The sequence below is a fragment of the Pygocentrus nattereri genome, chromosome 16 (genome assembly GCF_015220715.1).
Source record: "Pygocentrus nattereri isolate fPygNat1 chromosome 16, fPygNat1.pri, whole genome shotgun sequence".
Classification (NCBI taxonomy): Eukaryota; Metazoa; Chordata; class Actinopteri; order Characiformes; family Serrasalmidae; genus Pygocentrus; species Pygocentrus nattereri.
The window spans coordinates 19979845-20002521 of NC_051226.1; the positions used below are offsets into that span (position 1 = coordinate 19979845).

The following is a 22677-nucleotide window of genomic DNA, read 5'->3' on the forward strand; positions in this document are numbered from 1 at the left end:
ACACAATCCACAGCAAGTTCATTTGTTTGGCTCCAGTTTAATTACTAAACTACATTCAAAGTTACGCTATATTGCCAAAAGTATTTGGTCATGTGCCTTCACATGCATATGAACTTGAGTGACATCCCATTCTTAACCCATAGGGGTTAACATGATGTTGGCCCACCCTTTGGAGCTATAACAGCTTCGGCTCTTCTGGGAAGGCTTTGCACATGGTTTAGGAGTGTGTTTATGAAAATTTCTGACCATTCTTATAGAAGCATATTTGTGTGGTCAGTCACTGATGTTGGATGAGCCCTCATGTAGGCCAAAAATAAGAAGTGTATGGGTTCATTCATTGTGCGATTGCTTGACTTCACTGGATCTTCTGCATTTTTACACCACCACAAAATGGCAAACCCCCCCCCAAATAATGCACTAAATAGTGAACAGGGCACAGTTTTACTCGGGTGTTCCAGTAATGACATGAAAATATGGGATGGCATTTTTTGAATAAAGACTTTTTTCATTTAACTCATTATAAATCTCATTATAAATCTAAGCCTTTCAAGTTCATTTTAAAGAAAATAAAATTATATATAAATTATTGGATATAAAAAAATTATATCTTTAAAAATACAAAAACAAAAAACGATAATAAGTAGGCCAATGAAGTTTAGTGGTTAGCATTTGGGATAGTCACCTTCCAATAGAAGCATAAATTATAATTTTCTACATGTTTAACTTAATGCTCTCAATTAATGTCTTGAGTTTAAGTAGATCATAACATAATCCTTGTAAATATCTAAGGTCTGAATACTTCATTGTTTTCTTCAATACTTTTAAAAAAAAAACTGTGGAACAGTTTGAACTCATTAAGTGGTCCATAATGGGTTGTACATGAGCAAGCTTATGGGAAGTAAATTAATTTTAATTTATTCAAAACATAATATCTAAACAAAAAGTTGTGCCAAAAGCAATTACTGTTACTTGTCAGAATTCATATCAATACATTACACACAGACAAACTCAGAGGTGCCAGCATAAGTCACTGTGGAGTCCAGTAGAAGGGAAATTCCCACCACGTGTGACACACAAAAATAAAAATAGGATGCAAAGTTATAGGTTGCAATTATTACCCATTATTTAAATATTAAACCGGCAATATAATTGCTTTTTCCAATTTACCAGGAGATAATATATCAGCCACCAATATATTGTGCATTCTTAAAAAATATTTTACCATTTACTTTATTCAAGGAGCTCACATCATGAAAAAATGATATTTTTTTTTAATAAAAGAGCTTAACATAGCATGTAAACAATGTTAAACTTTCAAAATGTACCCTTCACTCGCCAGTCCACACCATCTATGTATGAAAACTAAGCCTGAAATTACTGTTCTAGGTACTGTTCTTGTGATAGTTGTCAAGTTGACATACATTCACCCATTCATGTTGATCTTGTAAGGACAGTTTCAGTCTTGGTTGCTTTTTGAATGAGGCACATTACAGGGCAAAAATCAGCAAATCAGAAGTCATTTACATAAATCATTGGTGATCATTTCATTTTGGTGATCAAATCATTTCATTTTAAACAGGATATAGAGAGGTTGGGAAATTGGTTCCCCGGTTTCCTCCCACAGTCCAAAGACATGCTGTCAGGCCAATTGGACATGCTAAATTGCCCCTGGTGTGAGTGTGTGAGTGACTGTCTGTGTCTGTCTGTCTGCCCTGCGATGGACTGGCGACCTGTCCAGGGTGTATCCTGCCTTTCGCCCGAAGACTGCTGGGATAGGCTCCAGCATCCCCCCGCGACCCTGACGGAGAAGCGGCTTAGAAAATGGATGGATGGGGATGGATGGAAATTGTTTTGGTACATAAAGGCACAATATGTGAAAACGACTTCAGGGATAAAAAAACAAAATACAAGAAAAACATTGGAGCCCTTTAGATTCCCTTGCCATTATAGTTAACTATTATTGCATGTTTACCTTTGCATTTGTTGATTGTTTTCTAGATTAAAATAAAGTATTAATTACTTTCACATTTACTTGGGTGGTTAAGAATCCCAAAATGCTTACTCAGCCCTGTGCAGCAATACACTACCAAATCAAATATGTCTCAAATGGCTGTAAATTATGGATGCATGTTTAACAATTACAATCAGACACCATTAAAAAGAAAAACAATCTTATGCATAATGTAGCACCAAAAGTATGATAAGGATACATTTATTGTCTCCAGTGCACATAACACATGTCTAAAAGTGACAATAAAAACTTTATATCAATTGCGATACCAGAATATTACAATACTTCAGCATGCAAAAACACCAGTTTGCATACAATAATGAATACGTTGAAGGCAATAATGGTATGTTACACATTTTTTGTCTGGGGGAAAAAAAAAAAACTTGTTAGGACACTTGGAATGTAATGAGTTTTTGTAGGCATTGTGTTGATTTCAGCCAACATGAACTGTCAATCTTGGATCATCACTCTTTGTAATGTGGTAGGGAGGTAGAGACTGATGGCATTTTACAATTACACTTAAACACCTAAGAAGTGGAAATTACAGCTAGTTTTACTGTATAAAGAACAGCAATACTTAGTATATAGACCACAGAAGAATGGAAGAACTGTTGTCAATAGCAGCCAAAACCAATCGTGCAAACAGAACGCATGATGAATGTACATTGTACACCTTCAACATCTCATCCACACGCACATGCGGGTGCACACACACGCCCACCACAATCAGTGAGCCCACAAAATAAGGAAAAGACAATCTATTAAACAGCTTTTACAGTGAAAGTAAAATACTTTTTGGCATATTTTCAATATATACTACTTTGTCATAAAATATTTTGTAGGCCTTTATTTTTACAAAATATTTAAGAGGTTTAAGCCTCAGATGTTCATGATATCCATGATATTGCAAAATTATATTGTACATTGTAGATATATTTATATTCAACTAAATTTTGATATAAAATAACCACAACTGCACAGCACAGTCACTGAACAAGTGAACAGTACATCAACTGAATTATTCCACAGAAATACAATATTTGGATATTATTGCATTATTAACTGCACAGCAGAATGTAACGGTACACAAGATTACGTGTCTAATCTATATCACACGTCTGTCTTTAAGCGCAAAAGGATTGTGTATTACAAAGGCAATCCCCATATGCTCTTTCCTTCAACAGAGCCTTCAAGTAATCATCTACCGGTGTCTCACCTTCACCAAGAAAAAACTAGCCCTCCATACTTTCCAGTTATTGTGTCAGCTCTCATGTTTTTACAGCTGAAACCACTAGGGGGCCATTTTACTGTAGCCAAACAGACCCACTGGGAGATACTTCACATGAGTAGGCCACTGAGACGCCAGCTGGAAAAACTTAACGTCATTCCACTCCATTCCATCCACAGATACTGAAATGAAAGCACAAAAGTGAACAAGCTTAATGTATTTAGTGCCAGATGACACGACATCAGCCTAGATGTTATGCTAAAGTTGAAAATTTAAATTTAATCCACTGGCTGCATGTTTGGAGTAATTCTGTGCCATGTCTAAAAGCATCTTAAGGTAAACCATGGTAAAATTCCTGATGTATTACCATTTCAAAATTATATCATTAAAAGTGTGGTTGATTACTGTGCTTTCAAAAACTCATGTTAAATGCTATAAAGCATCAACTAAAGTTAGCAACAGTCTCGCAGAAAAAGATAGCGCTCTGGATATTTTTTATCGCTCTAAGAGGACTAAGTCTGAAGTGTAATGGTATTTGGTTTTATAAGAGTACAGAGGGGTCTTGTCTGCAGAATATGTAGAAACAAAATCGCTGAAAAAGGGGGCAACACAAAGTGTTTTGAGTCCTCTTCATCACCACCTCCAACAACTTTATAGTGAATGCAAGTTGAGTTGACTTTTAGCTCAAAGCATGATGTGGAGAATTTGGAATGGGGGAAAATGGTTTGTCTAACTTGCCAATAGCTTATCAATCAGTAAACTGAAGCTTTTAGTGTTACATACTCTCATACTCCGCACTTTCGTTGTCTCAGCCTCAAAGCTAGTTGAAAGCTCATTAAGAATGTGGTCTGTGCACGTTTGTATTTGCATATTCTTGAAACAGAACACTATTTAGACCAATTAATTTCCTTCTTCTGTATGAAGTTTCCTACATAACTATGATATGACAGCATTATTTCTATTTATCTTAAGTACAGTATACAGAACTCTTACTCTTGGGTCAGTTAGCCTACTTTGCTGACAGGGGAAATGAACATTGGAAAACACTGCTGTTTAATTGGCCCTCTTCAGCATTATCAAAATATTCTGAAACCACCTACAAATTAGAATATATTATACCAAGAATTTTAAAAAAATAACATGCACAAGCAGGCTTGACTCTTCCTCTTGCACTTAATTTATGGCGCATCTTTAGTGTACTCACTTAAGCCACTGGAGCCATGCATTAGAATGCAAGACCAGGTAGCTTAGCTTTTGCATTTAAAAACACTTACAAGCACTTCATTTTTGTAGCCTGAAAAAGTAATGTATTCTACAAACCACATAGCATAGCACTACTGTATATTAATTCAATTCAATGGACAGAGTAGATGTAGAGTAAATCAATTCAATGGATAGAGTAGATCTAGGCTGTTATTTTAATGTTTATGCTATAAGTCAAGAGGTCTTATGCAAAGTGCTGCTAATTTGTGATTATTTAATATAAAACTATAAATATTCATATTATAAAATATAAAAAGTTTATGTATCAGTATTTTTTGAACATTTTATCACATTTTCAAAATACCACCTCGATACTGTTAACTGCGACTTTTTCGGAGACTATAACTGTCATATTAAATTTTCATACCATTTCATCTCTACTAGTTATGCACAAAAAATGTGCCAAACTGAAAAGCAAAACCTTTACTTGATCTCTTCACTGAAAACTATTAGCGAGGATTTGATTTTTAAAAATTCAATATGAACGTAATAAATAATGAAAAACATCCTGCACACCTACATTGCACTTCACTGTGCAGTACTATGTGGCTAAACACTAGTAAAATGCTAGTAGCACATCACTGCATTTCTTCATATGATCATACAGTTTTTATTAAATTTCCATTGGAAAGTGTAGGGAAATCATGCCACAGTGAAATATAACATTCCAAGCAAAGCCCTCTGCCAAACTCAGGGTAATTGGGTCTCTAAAGCTCACATGAACACTGATCCAAGATCAGAACTGGGACTGGCGTTAACCTCTGTCCAATTAGCCACAGTTTGGGAGGGGGCTGTGATTGGAAAGTGATTACATTTCATTGTGGCATAATTTTCCTCACATGCTTCTGACATGAATTTGGTATTAAAAGAAATTCAGTGAAGACATGATGCAACATAAGAACATTATAATGAATTGTCATGTTGTCATGTTTTTGCATGATACCAATAAAAACAATGTCACTTTTCATGTCTTTGCACTGTTATGATTGCATTAAGATCTGGTATGAAATTCTCCCCTTACATGTTTATATAAATGCATGTCATGTCAGGAAAATTGAATGTGAAATAATTACATTAATTCAAGCTAAAGAGTGCATGGTGGTTGCTTGTTACCCCGTAGGCTTGTTTGCTGTTGTTTAGCAGAGCAGATGAGTCTTGTGATGCCCTCAATCACCTGGCTCTTTGACTCAATGTCTCTCTCCCTTGGCTTCTTCCCCAGAAAGATAGTAGGGACTGGCAACAGACAAATGGGATGTATGAATGCAGTCTTTATTAGTGCTTATGGGCTGCCTCAGGCAAACAATGTTTTGCAGGCTAAATAAAGTCAATAGGAAACGTCACAAACACTCTGTCTAAATTGCCAAAGCTGAAAATGTATTGTAAATTAATTCTAAAGATGATGTCACCAATTCCCATTAATAGCACTAGAATGCTGTGCAATACAACTTTTACAAGCTGGATTCTATGCTCACCTTTCTTGTTCTTCTCCTTGGTGACCACAGTCATAGCCATGGTGCAGGAGTTGGGCTGGACCTCTCCTTGGGCTGAGTTGGGGAGCCTACTGACCTGTAGAGACCTGAAAGCGCATTTTAGAGTGTTCTTGGTGTCCCTCCTCTCACCATCTTTGCGCTTTTCAGCCACCCAGTAATCCACCTGCAGCCCTATAGCATCTACTCCATGAGACATGCTGGGACTCCTGGCCAAAAGGAATGAAAATTTTGCTTAGCCATCACTGCCACAAGCCAGAATTACAACAACAAAATGAATCCTTATTCTGCATTTTCAAAGAGAACTGGTTTGGAATCATATTGTGGCATGCGCCCATCCCCCGGGCCCCGATGATAGCTGCAAGAGCCTTCAAAAAGGTGGGGCCCAATCACAGAGTGCATGCCACACATGTACTCCCTGCACTTAATAAACAATGCAAGACCTAGTAGTCAGCAAGAAGGAAAGTTTTATTCACCTCCTATACTTCATATTTTCATTGTATGTAAACCATATTTTTAATTTCACTAGCTTGTTAAAGACTGTAAAAAGGCTGAATAAAATAAATACATGACATTATGTGCCAGCATCAGGACTGTGCAGTGTGGGAAAATGTGCTACAGAACAGTAGGCCATTTCCAGCCAAATGCACGAAACTATGAAACACTGACATCATGCCTACCCAAGAACAGCTAATCCACCACTAAGGGATGGTGAAGGGGGTGGAGTGACAGCATCTTTCATCATCCCTGTAGAAAGTGCATGAGCAGGTGGTGATGTTGAGGGAACTATTAGACTTAAAGCCACTCCCTCTTCACAGTCTCCACCTTTAGGAGAGAGATTACAGAGTTATACATTTCAGTAAAATGTGGCAACACTTTAATTCAATGATATTACCATAGTTTAAAGGAAAAAGACAGTTGCCACATACGCAACCAAAAAGCACTGGATACCTGTAGATCCAGAGCTGGGCTCAATCAAACCAACTTTAACTACCTGTTCAACATAAAACAAGTAAAGAATATGATGAAAGTCTGACATGAATGACATCAGATCATCAACAGTGTTACTATATTAGTGCTGAAGATTCACTTACACCCACAAAAGGGACAAAACTTTGGCAGGAATCATCATCTTGCCTGGAACAGAAATAAATGAGAAAAATATACAGCTCATAAAAACATAAGCAGTCTCTATAAACTGTGACGACAAGTAAATACACATTTTGAGCACTGACCCCAAACAGTTCACTGCAGTAAGCAATGTGCATTGACAAAAATCAGATTTTGCATAGCATTTTGAAACATGGCATTACTCTTTTGCTAGTGCATTGTAGCTATTCCAACTTAACAAACACTGTTAAACACTGGGTATCATTAAAATACCTTATAGTTTGTGCTTTATTCCGCCCCCCCCCCCCATATTTCCCACCTCCACTACTGAATCAGCTCTGCTGTCATACTCACACTCTTTGCTTGCATGTCAGCATGGCCTCAGCGACAGGCAGCTGGTGAGTGACTGAGGCCCCATTGATATATTGACAGATACGACTGGCCACATCCACATCTGCAGATGACAAGCCTGGACACGTACACAACCACATTTAGAGTTATAGACCAAATAAAGAAAACTAACTGTAGTTCAACACCAGCCTAACAAAAGCCCTTAGAAGCCAATATGTACCAGGCTGAGGGGGCTCTGTCCGACTGAAGAATTCCCGCCATGAACCGTCCAGGAAAACTGAACTGTAGCGATTGTCCAGGGAGCCCAGGTACTTAGCCACAGGGTGAGAACCTGCATACAGACACCAAAATTTAGATTCACTATGCAGCTCATGTGACTGTCCAGTTGACACAATATAAAGAATTACCCAGTTAAAAAATGTCAGCTGTACTGTACACCATGAGATACTCCTTACCAAGTGGAACCACCAGAAACTTCATGTGGCACAGCCAGTCAGATGTCTTGTTGGCCAGCTGAGAGACAAAGAAGCGCAAGATGGCTCCCAAATAGCTCTGCCCTCCTACAGCCACCACCTTCACTGGTCTGGGCATGACCGAGTTACAGTTACAGCTGGAACAAAGTAGATAGGAGAAGAAGAGGATAGCTGACTAAGACTAATATAAGAGGTCTTAGAATAATATTTCTGTGATGTGGTTAGTGGTATTAAAATGCATCAGTGCATGGTCACATATTGATATTAATATGGAGTTTCAATTGCATAGATGTAGAATGTTACATTTGATTAAAATAACATTTAATAAAGCACTCATTTTTCAGCCAAAGTAAAATTACTGCACTATCTTACAACATTAAATAAATCCATATAATTTTTGTAATTTTATTAAAATATGGCAGGCCTTGAAAACAAATTAGCTGCAATTAGGATGAATGCATATGCCAAGCAATTTTAATATGTTAGGAGGCTACACTGCCCTAATATGCACACATAGTGCAATCTACAGCAGTCACCACCATGAAGTATGTGAATGCTCTTCAAAAATGTTTCTTAAGATTCTGCTCCCAGCTAATCTTCAATCCTGTTAAACTCCTACTGCACGGTGCTGCATCCTCCAGGGTCGCGCCACTCACAATTTCTGAATCCGAGTGAGCAGAGCTGAGAGCACAGCCTGAATCTCTGATCCTGAGCAGGTACACACCACCGGCTGCTTCTGTGCCTGCAGGAGCTCCGTCACGTACTACACACACACACACACACACACACACACACACACACACACACACACACACACACACATATACACATACACACAAAACATTTCTCTACAGGGGGATAAACTGTCAGCACAGCTACATTCAGAGATCAGTCTGTACTGCCCAAAACAGATTTGTTTTCTTTTCCCATTTCAGTGTTGTTGTTTTTTTTTGGAAACCTAATTGAATTTGGATGTGTTTAGACAACCTACCAGCAACTGGTTTTCTGAACAAATCAGCACACCTCAGTTGTATTTGAAATGCAGCTTTAAAGAAAATATGAGGCATGAGGCAAATGTGGAGAAATACAGCTTAAAAGCTATAATATTGAGAAAAGCATCACATTGTTTTTAACAACCAATCTCAATAAGCAAGAATAGTGCTTTATGTTCTAAGGACACATATTTTACTCATTTTTTCCAACTTAATAATGTTGGTGGAGAGTTCCAACAGTTCCAAGGCTACCATAGAGCACAGCACAGATATCACACGTTCGACTATTTAAGCTTGTTTAGGCTTAAAGACCAGACACATTTACAAAATCAAGAGCAAGAGCAAAGTTTAAAGCTTGTAATTCGTATTAAAATTAGGTTTTTGCTTATTTGTTTTCTCAAGTAAGTCTGGTAATAAATAGTGAGAACAGTGCTCTACAGACCTTGTTATTATCAATTAAAAAGAATCTGCTATATGTGACTTTACATAATTGCTTTATGCAGTCCTGTCCATCAGAGACGTCTATACCTGAATTGGCAAACAGGCGACAGTGAAAATATGCAGAATGGCTTGTTTATTCGAATAGCGGGGTTCTTTGCACGATGAAAACGCAGAATCGAGCAGTAAATCTTAACCACCTGCAGAATCGCATGCCTTCTGTCTCAAATAAGGGGGCACTAATATAAAGAGGTGCACAGAAAACTTTTTTTTCACTACCTGTCCTTGCCAGTCACTGCCATTAATGAGGATGAGGTTGTCAGGCAGGGTGGTGTCAGACACAAGGATCTGGTTCAGCTGGTCATACACTATCTTCCTCGGCATCTACACACAATCACACAACCAACATGCAAAAGAAAGGCTTAGTTCCTCTGGTGTCTAGAAAATGTACACTCAGTGCTGATAGCTACTAACACACAAGCGATGACTATGATACTAACTCATAAACTAGACATGCTGGAACCTTCAATTGTAGGTCATTGTAAAGCATTTTATATATTCAAAACACAAAAGCACTTTATAAACAACATCTGATGTTGCACACACAGTTACTGAATGACTCAAAAGCATTACTATTTATGTCTCTTTGATTGTTCATCTGTTGTACACGTATTGGGCATGCCACCGCAGAGCAGATTAAAAACAATGCACTTCACCCTAATGGCTGCTATGTGGTAGAGAGACACTTTGATACTTCTGTGAAACAGTTGCAATATTAGCCAGATATTGACTCATTCCAGAGCCAGCATGCTGTTACATAAGCAGAATTAGCGCCCACTCTCCTCCACTCTCTCCATCACTGCTCCGCTCCTAGCACACCCACCTGAGGCTTCCAGCACTCTAATACATGGCCTCAATGACTCACCACTATGAATACATACATGCATGCTTGCTGTAGGGCAGCTGCAGCCCCTCAGTATGAGGGGTGAGGAGCAGAACAAGTGAGGGAGGTGGACTCACCTGTGGAGTTAGGCTGAGCTCAGGGGAGCGCTCACTGTCTGAGCTGTTGGTACGCTCACTAGGAGGTTTGGACAGCTGCCTTTCTCTCATGGGAGTCCCTCGCTTGTGCTTCGGCGTGTGGCCACCATCCAGCCTGAGAACAAGTTACAGTAGTAAACAGACTGCTCCTTAAGTGTAGCTCAGTTTGAGGTCATTGGGATTAATACAGTTTACCAAACTAGTTTGGTGAAAAATTTACTCTAAACACTGACACGTTTAGCATTGAAGGTTTTGCACTTGAGCTACGGGGCTAACGCAACCAATGCACCAATTAACATGTGCAAAAGGCATACCTAAATTTTCATACAGTTTTTTAGGTTAACATCAGTGTTTTGGTTTTTCAATAAAAATAGAGAAAGGTGCGGACAAAATTCATGTTTCAAGATTGCTACTACAGTATTCAGCTATGTCACTGACATTTTCAACGATATCTATTGATAACAGTACGCCATACAGTAGAGAGGGACAATATGATTATAGCTATCATAGTCATTTTATTGTGATAAACAATATGCTTTTCTGGGTATCTGGATGTTTCTGGATGTTTCATTAAAAAAAGAGAGCATAGACAGTCCAGTTTAATTGGAATTTATGCAGTACAGTGTGTGTGAAATTTTGGATAAATATCACTGTACCCTAGTTTTTGAAGTTTTTAAATCTGGCACTACTAGAGCATTTTGTGTGATAAAATGTCACTATATGTATCATGAAAATGTATTTAAGTATACCGATACAGTTTACCATTTCATAAAACATAGTCTATTTGAGATTAATTAACAATTTCTCAAAAGGCAGGACAAATACAGTATACATCCCAAAGTCTGTAGACAACTGCTTCATCTGAAATTATGTGTGTGGGTGTGTGTAGGAAGTTTGTTGTCCCTTTGTAGCAGCAGCAGCCTTTAATTTTCTGGGAAGGCTTTACACTGGATGTTTGAGCATTGCTGAGCATTAGTAATGATGTTGGATGATTAGTTCTGGATTACAAATGCCACGCCAACTCATCCCAAAGGTATCTGATCATGCACTCCAGAGGATGCAGTTCCCCTGCTCCACAGCCCAATACTAGAGGGCTTTATATCCCCCTGAAGCTTGGCAATTGATTTCTATAGAAATTATAAAAGCTGTATGTCTGCATTTGAATGCCTGTGTTAGCAATGGGTGCACCTTAAAGTATCTGAATTCACCTATTAGGTTTGTCTGTTTTTTTGAACATATAGTGTATGTAATGACTTAGGCACACATTTTACATGATGCTAACTGGTGGGGTGTAAGCTTCCATTACTTGTTAGCAACATTAGCATCATAGCTCTAGTGCAAAACTAAAGAATCAAATATTAGACACCAAATATTTTAATTGATAAAACTGTGTAAATGTAATTGTTCACCAAACTATTTATTTAGTAGCAAGCGGTATTTTAAAGAATAAATCTGTTTTATTAACCTCGGGGAGGGCATATTCTGGCTGCTGCTCCTCTGTGGGGTCCGCGGTCTTTCTGCTACAGACACAGTGATACTGGGGGTTCCCTCCCCCACAACCTCCACCTCATTCAGCTCCTACAATATGAACTACATATTACCTACCAGCTACACAACACATGGGAGCAAAGACAGATCCATTACACACAGATACCTCAAATAGACTAGAAGAGACAGAGAAAGTGGATATGAGAGATGAAAAATACAAAGCACAACAAGAGAAAGAGTAAGCTGTATTGAGGTACCCACCAGTGTCTCTGTCTCAGAGAAGGCATCATCCAGGTGTGCACTATTGGAGCGCTGTATTTTTCCAGATACAATGTGTTCCCCCTGCTGCTGGAGAGACAGAAAGAAAAAGACATAGAGAGAGGAAATTGAGTTACAGTGTATTGTCCCTACCTGCCCCTGCCAGTCACAGCTGTTCACAGCAATCAGAAAGCCAGGGAGGCTGCTCAAATCAATAAAGTGTTGCTGCAGTTATTTGCATATGCTTGAGACTTCTTGCTTCTAAAGTTAAGCTGGAGTAAGTACATGGTGCAGATCCAAAATATCAAAATAATTTTCAATGATGGTGAGACTTGCTGTCACGCTTTCTGAATGTGAAACTCACAGGACTTAGTGTGTCTTTGACCAGACTACATCTGCTGTTCAAACTGCCAAACTCCGTCTGAGAGCTGGACTGAGACAAGCCCTCGAAGAACGGTCTGGACACACAAGCACACAAATACAATAAAAGAGAGAGAAAAGGTAAAGTCAGATGTAGAGGGAAAATAAATCTAGGTTACTCTTCTCATTGCAAGCACATTGTTTAACAAATATGATATTGTACTTTCATTAAGATGTTTACTTCTGCTGTCCTTTGTCATGGGTTGTGTTTTGTCAGCTAAGCATAGACATGCATAGTGCTACACTCGGACAGGATCTTTAATGCTAAAGACTTTGCGGTCCTCTGGTTACAACTTGATTATTTTAAGCCTGGTCATTGGTTTGACATCTGTTTGGGTTGTTATCTGGGAAGCATCTAGGCTTGCAATTATGCCCCATTAATTTCATGTATCTTTTTATATTAATGTAATTCCTCTATTCTGAAAAGGAAATCTTTTGCTTTTCCATTTTTCCCTTTCCTGTACATAGCTTTTTATCCACGTAAACAGTCCGCAAAGTTACAAAGCCCAAAGTAAATGCCAGACAGAGTAACTCTCTCAAAGAAACTACTTTTCTCAGCTGCCTGAAATGCATTGTTGGAAATTCCAGCCCTTTTCTTTTTGTGCAAAATGACGCTATCTTGTAACACAATCCTCACTGCTCGCCAACCAGCAAGCCTGGCTCGTCCTCATGCAGCGTTCAGCAACTGCTGAAGGAAGAGCAGGAAGAGCATGCTCAGTGTTTTAGGTTCAGATAGCAGAACTAACACCACTTTAAGAACAGCTACAACGGTGTTAACAGTTGCTCAGGAGAGAAGGGTCTATCTGCAGACTGTAAGACAGGGGCAGAAATTGTAGCAGGATGCTGCTACAGCTTTCAACCGTTTTGGCGGTTGACCAATCAGAACAAAGTGAATGAGCTGACAAATCAGAGCACAATGGGCTCATCAGGACAGGGTGCTTAAAGACACAGGAGCTCTAACAGAGCGATTCAGACAAAGGGTGATTAGAGATGTACAGTATGAGAAAAATAATATATTTTTGAAAGACTGAAGCATGTCAATCTATTCTTGGCAGACCCCAAAAATCAAATTATGAACACTAAAAATAAGCACAAATCTTCTTTAAACTATTCCCACAAAAAGAAAACAACTTGGGTAAAAGTATTCCTGCATTCTCCGCATTTCTCATGTGCTCTGAATGACCACCCCAGAGTCTAGAGCACACTATAATTACTAAGCTTAAGGAATCAGACACCTGATTGTGGGAACATATATAAATACATGTAAATGTTTGTGTTACGGGAGTTTGGGCTTGGGTGTGCTGAGGATGCTCTCTGTCTCTTCCATGTCTGGTCCACTGTCGCTGGGGTTATACATCTCCAGACTGTCATACAGCTCATCCAGGTCCTCCTCCACATCACGGATCTGTTCCTGAGACACGTGATCCAGGCCAAATGCCACCTGCATGCAGCACTGTGAGTCAAACATTACTAAGAAAACTCAAGAACAGAAGTGACTGAGAGGCTGTAAGTGAAGTGTGCTACACCAATCAGATGAAGATGTGGAAATTGCTTCTACACGTTAAAGCAAAAGGGAACAATTATAGCAAAGAGAACAGCTAAAAGTCAGGGTGGGTGGAAGATAAAAAGGGAAACGGAGACACAAAAACAGAGACAAAAAAAACAGTGTGAGATACATGCAGGTTTACCTCATCAGAAACCTTGAACCTTTTCAGTAGTGCCACAAATTTTTGCTTGATGTTGGGCTGCTGAATACAAAACACAACTGTTTAACCACAGACTTACCAGAAGTGGCAAGTCAGAAGAACCACCAAGAGCAAATCCACATAAATTAGTGCCATATGAGCCTGTACAACAGCATGTAGCAAAAAATAGCAGTGAGCAGAGGAGGGGGAGGAAAAAACAGTCACAACAGGCAGAAGCGCTTAGCAAACTGGCACAGGAGCTAGCAGACACACTATGCAGCTAAACAAATCAGCAAAGCTGATAAATCGGAGCATCTGAAGAGAGATACCAGGCTCACACCTCGACATATTCAGCACATATTGGCCCCCTTACATTTCAGTACATTCCAAAGGATTGAAGCTATGACTGAGGCAGCTGTGTCAAAAGGCCATCAGTGACCTCAGGCCAGCATGCACACATACATGCCTGCTCTCTGGGATTAGAGTCAAGATGGAAAACCAGAACACTTCAGTAGAGAAGCAAACACTAGACTGGAGCTCTGGGGCATGTTTTACAAGCTGTGTCAGACCCTATTGCACTGACTGGGAACAAGATTTGCTGTTGTTTGTCTTGATTGAGGTTAGCATCAGGGATGGTTAAGATGATCATATATCAGGATAAAAAGACATAAGCAGTGGTCTGCTCCAATAACTTACATTAGCTCTGGTAATGGAGGAAGCAGAGGTGAGCTTATGACGAGGTTTCTTCTTTCTTACTTCATCCTCATCATCATATAGGTACTGCCAAACAGTAATAAAAACAGAGTTCTTTCAACTTTTCCCTTCACATTCTGTACAATTTAAATCTGAATATATGATATCCTTTTAACTAGAGATGCGCTGATACAGGAATTGAGCCAATACAAATATCTGATTTTTGCCCAAAAATGTTTGTCAAAGCATACAGATGTACAAATATACAGATAGAGATGACAATACATAAACATAAAAAAATAAATACAATTTTAAAAAGCTGAAACGAAAACTATATCCACCCGCATCACAATTACAGAGGAATGTAACACTTATTTGAGGACACAGAAGCCCAGCATCACCTAAGCATTCTGCTCTCGCATAATAGAATTAATTTTGCATCAAATATTGATTTGAAATATCTAAACATCTGTCCAAAACAGATTATTTTATTTCATACAATAATCTGCAGATTCCAATGTCACCGTGCATCACTACTATAATATATATATTATACTATGCACAAAGTCCCACCACTTCTCCCCTCTTGCTTCTAACCTGTCCATGGAGGGGGTCATCACTGCCATCCTGCTCAGATGAGTAGCTCTCTTCCTCCTCCTCAGAGTAGTTATCAATATCAGGGGAGCGATCTATGTAGAAGGATGAGAGAGAGAGAGAGAGAGAGAGAGAGAGAGAGAGAGAGAGAGAGAGAGAGAGAGAGAGAGAGCGAGAGAGAGAGAGAGATAGAGAGAGAGAGAGAAAGAGAGAAAGAGAGAGAGAGAAAGAGAGAAAGAGAGAAAGAGAGAAAGAGAGAGAGAGAGAGAGAGAGAGAGAGAGAGAGAGAGAGAGAGAGAGAGAGATAAAGAGAAAAAGAGATCACACAGCAAAACCCATCAGATAAGAGAAGCAACTAGTACAAAGCAACAGAGATCTGTTAAATAAACATCTGCTAAAGAATGATAACACGTGTTAAATAGCTATTTAAGGCCACATTTTGAATATACTGATCAGCACTTCATTACTTAGGCTTACTGAAAAAATGTCATTATAGCTTCTTTGTATTCATTTACTCTGACTACTCTGAAAGCTTCTCACCTGACAGTTTGGCCTTTGGCCCTTCTGGGTCTATAGGTTGACTGGATAAAGAGTAGACCCTGATCTCAGCTACAGTCACAGCCATGTCCTTCACTGTAGTGTGCAAACCAAGCACCTGAGCACCTTCGGTAGGGTGCTGCATCACCTTTTGGATGTGAAGTCAGAAGGGCATAAAAAGAGTTTAATATAAAAGAGCACTGTCATTGGGGTTGTGTGTTGTTTTGTGATGAATGTACTACATTTTGCAATGTATACATTTGCTTATACAGACCTATATAACAATTTAGACTATTTCTATTCACTATTAACATGGTATATTTATGACAACAGGGTAGTAAATAAAATTTGTATGTACCAGCATATTTACTCTTAGTTTTATGACAGTTTTGTTATGGATTGTGAAAAGTCTCACCTCTGCCATGTTAATCAGGCCCAGTGCTAGTGTCTTGTAACCCAAGATTGTGCGGTTCTTGTACCTCTTCCTTCGCTGGAGCATGATTTGTAGCCTGTTGGCATCTCTCTTCAAAAAGTGAGGATACTTTTGGAATAAAGGAAAGATGTAACAGATTAGATTATCTTATTTAGATATAAATTAATACTGTAAATGAACAAGAATAAGGTTGTAGAATAAGGTTGACTGACAGCTTGTCCAACCATTTCACTATGTGTTTTAAGACAAACACAACACACAACAAATGTAATGCTGTAAAAGTTCTTCATCTGAAAACCACAGAAACTGAATGCACGTATAATTTACAGTGATCATAATCTTTTAGCGATACTCATGCACCACTTTCAAAAGTGAAAGCTAAAAACTAAATGGGAGATGTGAACACCACAATATTCATGTAAAATCTTTCATGAGAATAATGTTAGTGTTAGATATATTGATATTTATGACAATGACACATTGTCAGTACTTATCTGAATGCTGACATACTAGGACAATCTAACCACTCACACATACACATAAACAAGGACAAACCTGCAGGGAGAAAGTGAGCTGCAGATCGGTCTCTGTGAGTCCAGGAGATGGCAGCAAGATTTCATTTGAGCGCAGAATACGTTTAGATCCCTGTAAGGTTGCACATTCAGAAATGAGTTGGAGTCTTAAATTAAACAGTTACAGAGTTTCCCTTTTCCCAAATGTGCTTGATCAGTCAAGACTGTTTTGTATCTGAAGTTACCTTTTCTAGTTTTGGATTGGAGCTACATGGCTAATGTAAACTTACAGCCACCAACTACCATCGTGAAAATCACATAGTTAAACCATTACACACTTCCATCAAAACATGTCAAATGACTGGCTTATGTGGTTTTGACACTGTATGTCACACTGTTGCCTTGGGCAGGACAAAGGGGGACAAATAATTAAATAAAATCTATCCTAGATTTTTATCTTTATTTAAAGTTAACCACTGTCTGGATGTCTGCATGCTGTCACTTTGAAGCTACCTGCTTCTCTGTAGTTCAACTCTAATTCAGCCACTTGTACGCACAAGTCTACAGCATGAAGGGTTTTACTCTGGTGCTTTCTGGAGATGAGATCATTTGAATGGTGCTATTATTTTTAGCTTTACTGCAGCCCTTCATGATGTGTTTCTTATGGATAATCAGGTTGAGATGACAAGAAAAATATGATTCATTGTGTAGCCCTACTGTTATCTATAAAAATGGAAAAAAAGTATATCACATAGCTAAAAAACTGTTTGTACTTCTGTAGTTTACCTGAAGTTTAACAGCAATAACTACTGATGTCAGGTCTCGATCAAGTTCCTTCAACATCACAAGCTTCTTAAGAGTCAAACTGAGGAGTCTGTGGAGCAGACAGAGAGAGGGAAGAAGGGCAGGAGAAAGAGATAGATGGGGGGGTTGTTGCAGAAGTTGTTCTGAGAACATGTTGCTATGGCAGCCGAATGAATATTCGGTAGACTCTGCAGACTTGACATTTTGTCTGCATCTTCTATAAAGCTATCTGAATTGACATTTCAACAACAAAATTGCTGGAAACAGTTTTAACCTTTTGTTCAGCGCAACATGAGCTTTGCAATCAATGCCATCAAAGAATTTTTCAGGCAAGCAATGTGACTGTGGACTGCATTTTCAGAAGGCAATTCAAAACTAAGGCTAAGAAGACTTTGAAAAAAAAGTACAATTTCATCAGCAACTTCTAATAAGGTTCATGCGAGATGCTTCTGAAAGCCAAGAATATCGCTGTATCCTGCCCTCAGGTGATAAATAAGTGTGTCATGCCTGGACGAGAGTGTTCTTAAAGCCTTTATAAGACTAAGGGCACTCACTCTCTATTTAGTTAGAGACTCTATTTAGAAAGAGTGACTGATTATTGTGATAACTGCTTATATAAATATGTCAAAAAGGCACTGTCAAGCAGAGGCTTACATCACAGAACAAGTATTAAATACATATGCACATGCTTGTAATGCACAAATAAGTAAGTATCTAGATAACATCTACATGTACACATTCATGTATTTTATTTCATGTATTTTATCACATTTCTATTGATACAACTGTTAACAAATGCTTACATAATGCAAAGAGCAGATAACGGGTTCTATATATGTATACACAGATGAGGAGGACAGATGCTGTTCAGCAGACCTGGCCAGGCCGTCTCCTCAAAGTGAGCCACACACAGCTTCCTCTCCTGGATTACAGGTTTAATTCACTTACAAGACTGTCCCTCTCCATTAGGGTGTAACTCTAGAGCCAGCAGGCCTGTGAGAGCAGGCTACAGGCTGGTAATGAGGTTAGGAGAGGAAATTTCACCCTGTCCAAAAGTACAGAAGCATAAAACTGACCTTTGCCATGTTTTATGTAGGTGTCTATGATATAACAACTTCAAGTACATGAATGTACACTATTTTAGATGTTACATTACTGCTGAAAGATAAAAGCCTTTGAACGAGGACATTTTTTTTTCTCAAGAATACTAACACACCATAGCAAAACGGTCCTGTCAGGTCCTGGTTTGTTGTAAAAATGAAAAGAATAATGTACCATGAAGCACAGTGAATAAGAGCAACAGGATTAAACATACTTCACCAATTCTCCAACCTCTCTCCTCTACACACCCCTACAGGCTTTTACTTTTTCAAGTGCCCTACAGCACTCTGTCCTCCCATACAGTGCTTTATGCTCCCATTCCTCCATTCTCATGTCCAAAATTAAACAGAGAACATGGAGTCCATAAAAGCAAACACTGATGTGAAGTCATGCACACTGCTCAATAAGATGGACAGGACACTTGGTTAGGCAAAACTGTAAGTGAAACACTTAAAACGGCCCCATTTATTATGTTTTGCCTGCATTTTATTTTCCCTTAAATCATTTTAAATGACCTTACATACTTTTTTTATCCCTTAGAATTGAATAGGTTGTTTTTTTTGTACTGTGCCTTTAAGACTTATGTATGTAAATTGCGTCTATTCTGATTGGTTTCCTTGCATTGCGACTTACCCAAAAAGCTGTTTGAACTTAAACACTTATAGCTTCTGCTTGAACAGGTGTAGGTGAACTACTGTAGGTAAAAAGTAAATACGTTGTTTTCTGACAGTCACAGAAACTAAAGCAAAACGAGCTGGTTTTGCAGCTTAGTTTCCATATGTGGACTGTACAGATTATAGTGTTTAGAAAAACCATCAAACTCTGTATTTTCACAAAACAGGGGAAATAGTTTTCTTTCTTTAAAACTGAAGTTCCTCAGAGCCAAAATGACACTGTATCCTCACACAATTTGTAGCTCTGGGGAAAAAGACAAAATCTGAGGTTTGTCCAGCAGTAATGCTCCTACTCCCTTACCTCTCCTAATACTGGACAATCCTGACTTTTGGCTCATGTTATCTAGAAACGGAATCCAACCTGGTGGAATAACCACGCATGAACGCCCGAAGCAGCAAATGTGTTTATCCAACAAAAACCCCACACCTCCACTAAGTTACACGGTGCAGGTGACACTGGTGACAAGAGGAAGTTCATCTAAAACTGTAAACAACCCACCAGACCCTCTTAAGTCTAGAACTTTTCTGCTAAGCCTCATGACGAGGTTTGAGAATGACTCGTTACTTCACTTCATGATTCCTGAGGCGAGGTCTGACGCGCTAACACTGAGTGCTAAGCGTCGCTGAAATGCTGTGAACTGCACGCCTCGTCCTCCACCAACACGAGCGCGAGAGCGGCCATACCTGGGCACACAGCTGGGAGAGGAGCGGTCGATCTCCCACGTCGCGAACAGGTTCATCTGAACAGGGCGACTCGAAGAAATGGTGACCGACCTGGAGTGCTGCAGGTGGGGGGACGGGAGACCCGTCCGCTGGAGCCCCCCGCGCTCCGACATGCTGTTGCCGTTGAGGAACGTTACGAAAACACGAAGCGCTAGCAGAAGTGGTCCGAGTCAAGCTTCGCCCTCGGCTGAGCGCATCTTCAGGATAACTCAGTGTGAGTGTCGCGGTGCCGCCTCCTCCTACTCCTCCTTCACGCCTTGCTTCATACTTCACTGTATGGCGGTGTTTTTGTCAAAGCAGCGCTGCGACACATTCCGGCTGATCACCTGCGCTCTCTGGCAAGTTTAAAGCGTTTTTATTCACCAGCACGAAGCGAAAGCCGGTCTTTTCACTGCACCACAGAAAAGCAGTGCCTCGCGGGGAAGGCGCGCGAACCCTTTGGCTGCGAGCAGGCGCGCGTGCGCGTTTGTTTGCCCCGCATTTTTTCTTATGCAGAGCACGACGCTTCCCGGAACGTTCCCTGTAACGGGCTGCGGTTCGGGCTGGCGCCCAAGATAAAGCGATGTATTAGTAATGGACGGTGTTTTGGAGGATGTAATGGACGACGCTGGCCTATGAATTATTAATATCCTAAGTTATTTAGAAAAAAAGACAACCTAACTGTAAGATACACGTGTTTGTTATGCTATGCATTAGCCTACTGCAGTTAATCGCAGCTGTCGTTTCATCGAAGTTGTTCTCTTATTCGAGTTTTCGGTTCCACCTTCAGTGGTGCAGCAGGTACGTTGGGTTTCCCGCCACAGACGCCAGAATGTCACTGCTGCATTGAAGTATTTAAAGTGGGAAGGAAAGTTGGAATAAAAAGCGGGCGAATAAGAAACCAATACAGGGTTTATCATTAAGTAATCAAGAACCCATGTATTTTGCAGGGGTTACATTCTAAATTAATCTCTCTCTGTCTCTGTGTCTCTCTCTCTCTCTCTCTCTCTCTCTCTCTCTCTCTCTCTCTCTGTCTCTCTGTCTCTCTTTCTCTGTCTCTCTCTGTCTTTGTGTCTCTCTCTCTCTCTGTCTCTCTTTCTCTCTCTCTGTCTTTCTCTCTCTCTCTGTCTCTGTCTTTGTGTCTCTCTCTGTCTGTCTCTCTCTTTCTCTCTCTCTCTCTGTCTCTCTCTTTCTCTCTCTGTCTGTCTTTCTCTCTCTGTCTCTCTCCCTCTGTCTTTGTGTCTCTCTGTCTGTCTCTCTCTCTCTCTCTCTGTCTCTCTGTCTCACTCTCTCTCTGTCTCACTCTCTCTCTGTCCCTCTCTCTCTCTGTCTCTCTCTCGCTGTCCCTCTATCTCTCTCTCTCTGTCCCTCTCTCTCTATCTCTCTCTTTGTCTCTCTCTCTGTCTCACTCTCTCTCTGTCTCTCTCTCTGTCCTTCTCTCTCTCTCTCTTTCTCTCTCCCTGTCCCTCTCTCTCTGTCTGTCTCTCTCTCTCTCTCTGTCTCACTCTCTCTCTCTCTCTCTTCCCAGCTGTGGTTGTGGCAACTGCATCTAAAATGCTCTTTCCACCCACGCATTTATCTCTTGCTCACAGACTGGATCAGGAGGAAATGGGGGGATATGACATCATGTCCTGCAACCTTCTGCTCATTGGGGATTACAGCTCAGTGAAGTTTCCCCTTCACACTTATAAAGGACCAGCGTGCATTTCTCAGGTTCTACATCAAACAATCTGTCAGGCTTGCTTCCTGAAGTCAGGATTAAAGGGTAATTGCCCCTGGGTGAACCATAGGACCCTCAACAGACCCTCAGTCACATTAAAGAACCCAAATCCGACATTGTCCATGAATTTTTCTCTCCCTTAGGGACACTTTTGACTTTTTGTGTGTTGTTATGTGCCAAAAACATAATGGTCATAATTCATTTTTAAATGCCCATTTTCCAACCTCTCTTTATTAATTACAGTAAAATATGCTGTTTCTGTTATTATGACTCTAAGACTGATATATATGTTCTGATTGGCTGCCTTGTATTGTATTGAATGGGTGGGGCTAAACTGCTGTAGGCTGAATAGGTTGATCTATATAAAATATGTATTTCGTGACATTGTAAAAACAGTTATTATATGTTAGTATATGAACGTTATTGACTGGTGAGTGAATCAATTGGAAACCATAAAAATGCTTACTTCATAAAAGAAGAATATTCAGTTTTCCATGATATGCACCCTTTAATTATCTTTCCTGTTCAGTGATTTACAGGGAGACACTCACATCCTCAGCAGCACAACAGTCTAATGAACCATCTTGACAGCTTAAGTACATATCTGTTCTATTCGATGAAACATGCTTGAGTATTTTTGGAGCAGTATTAGCGAGTATTAGCAA

At 39.6% G+C, this 22677-nt stretch overlaps 1 protein-coding gene and 1 long non-coding RNA gene across 5 annotated transcripts; one reads left to right on the forward strand and one right to left on the reverse strand.

The window, feature by feature from the left end:
* Positions 1-2182: 2182 nt before the first annotated feature.
* On the reverse strand, positions 2183-21077 carry pacs1a (phosphofurin acidic cluster sorting protein 1a). 4 transcript variants are annotated; one of them, XM_037546117.1, is made up of 24 exons: positions 20275-21077; positions 17798-17885; positions 17055-17144; positions 16482-16607; positions 16070-16214; positions 15533-15624; positions 14939-15022; positions 14246-14302; positions 13838-13998; positions 12502-12595; positions 12141-12227; positions 11857-11969; positions 10374-10506; positions 9633-9737; positions 8580-8686; positions 7906-8060; positions 7671-7781; positions 7454-7568; positions 7084-7126; positions 6941-6983; positions 6670-6814; positions 5975-6198; positions 5616-5735; positions 2183-3421 (listed from the first exon to the last, which is right to left on the reverse strand). In XM_037546117.1, exons 1-24 carry the CDS (start codon positions 20424-20426, stop codon positions 3303-3305), a joined length of 2709 nt encoding a protein of 902 aa, XP_037402014.1. In that variant the 5' UTR covers positions 20427-21077; the 3' UTR covers positions 2183-3302. The 4 variants fall into 4 exon arrangements, with proteins under 4 accessions (XP_037402014.1, XP_037402012.1, XP_037402015.1 ...); XM_037546115.1 differs by having other exon boundaries at positions 14246-14305; XM_037546118.1 differs by having other exon boundaries at positions 12141-12224; positions 20275-21076.
* Positions 20411-22487, forward strand: LOC119265429. Its single transcript, XR_005131642.1, has 2 exons — positions 20411-20527; positions 21821-22487. It is a non-coding gene; the product is annotated as an uncharacterized LOC119265429 (long non-coding RNA).
* The last annotated feature ends 190 nt before the right edge of the window (positions 22488-22677 follow it).

Coding starts and splice junctions, on each gene's coding strand:
- pacs1a (XM_037546115.1), bottom strand. CDS start 20,426: ATGTCGGAGCGCGGGGGGCTCCAGCGGACGGGTCTCCCGTCCCCCCAC. Junction 16,608..17,054: donor AGCTCACTTTCTCCCTGCAG/GTTTGTCCTTGT, acceptor TTATTCCAAAAG/TATCCTCACTTTTTGAAGAG. Junction 15,023..15,532: donor ATGACCCCCTCCATGGACAG/GTTAGAAGCAAG, acceptor ACTGTTTGGCAG/TACCTATATGATGATGAGGA.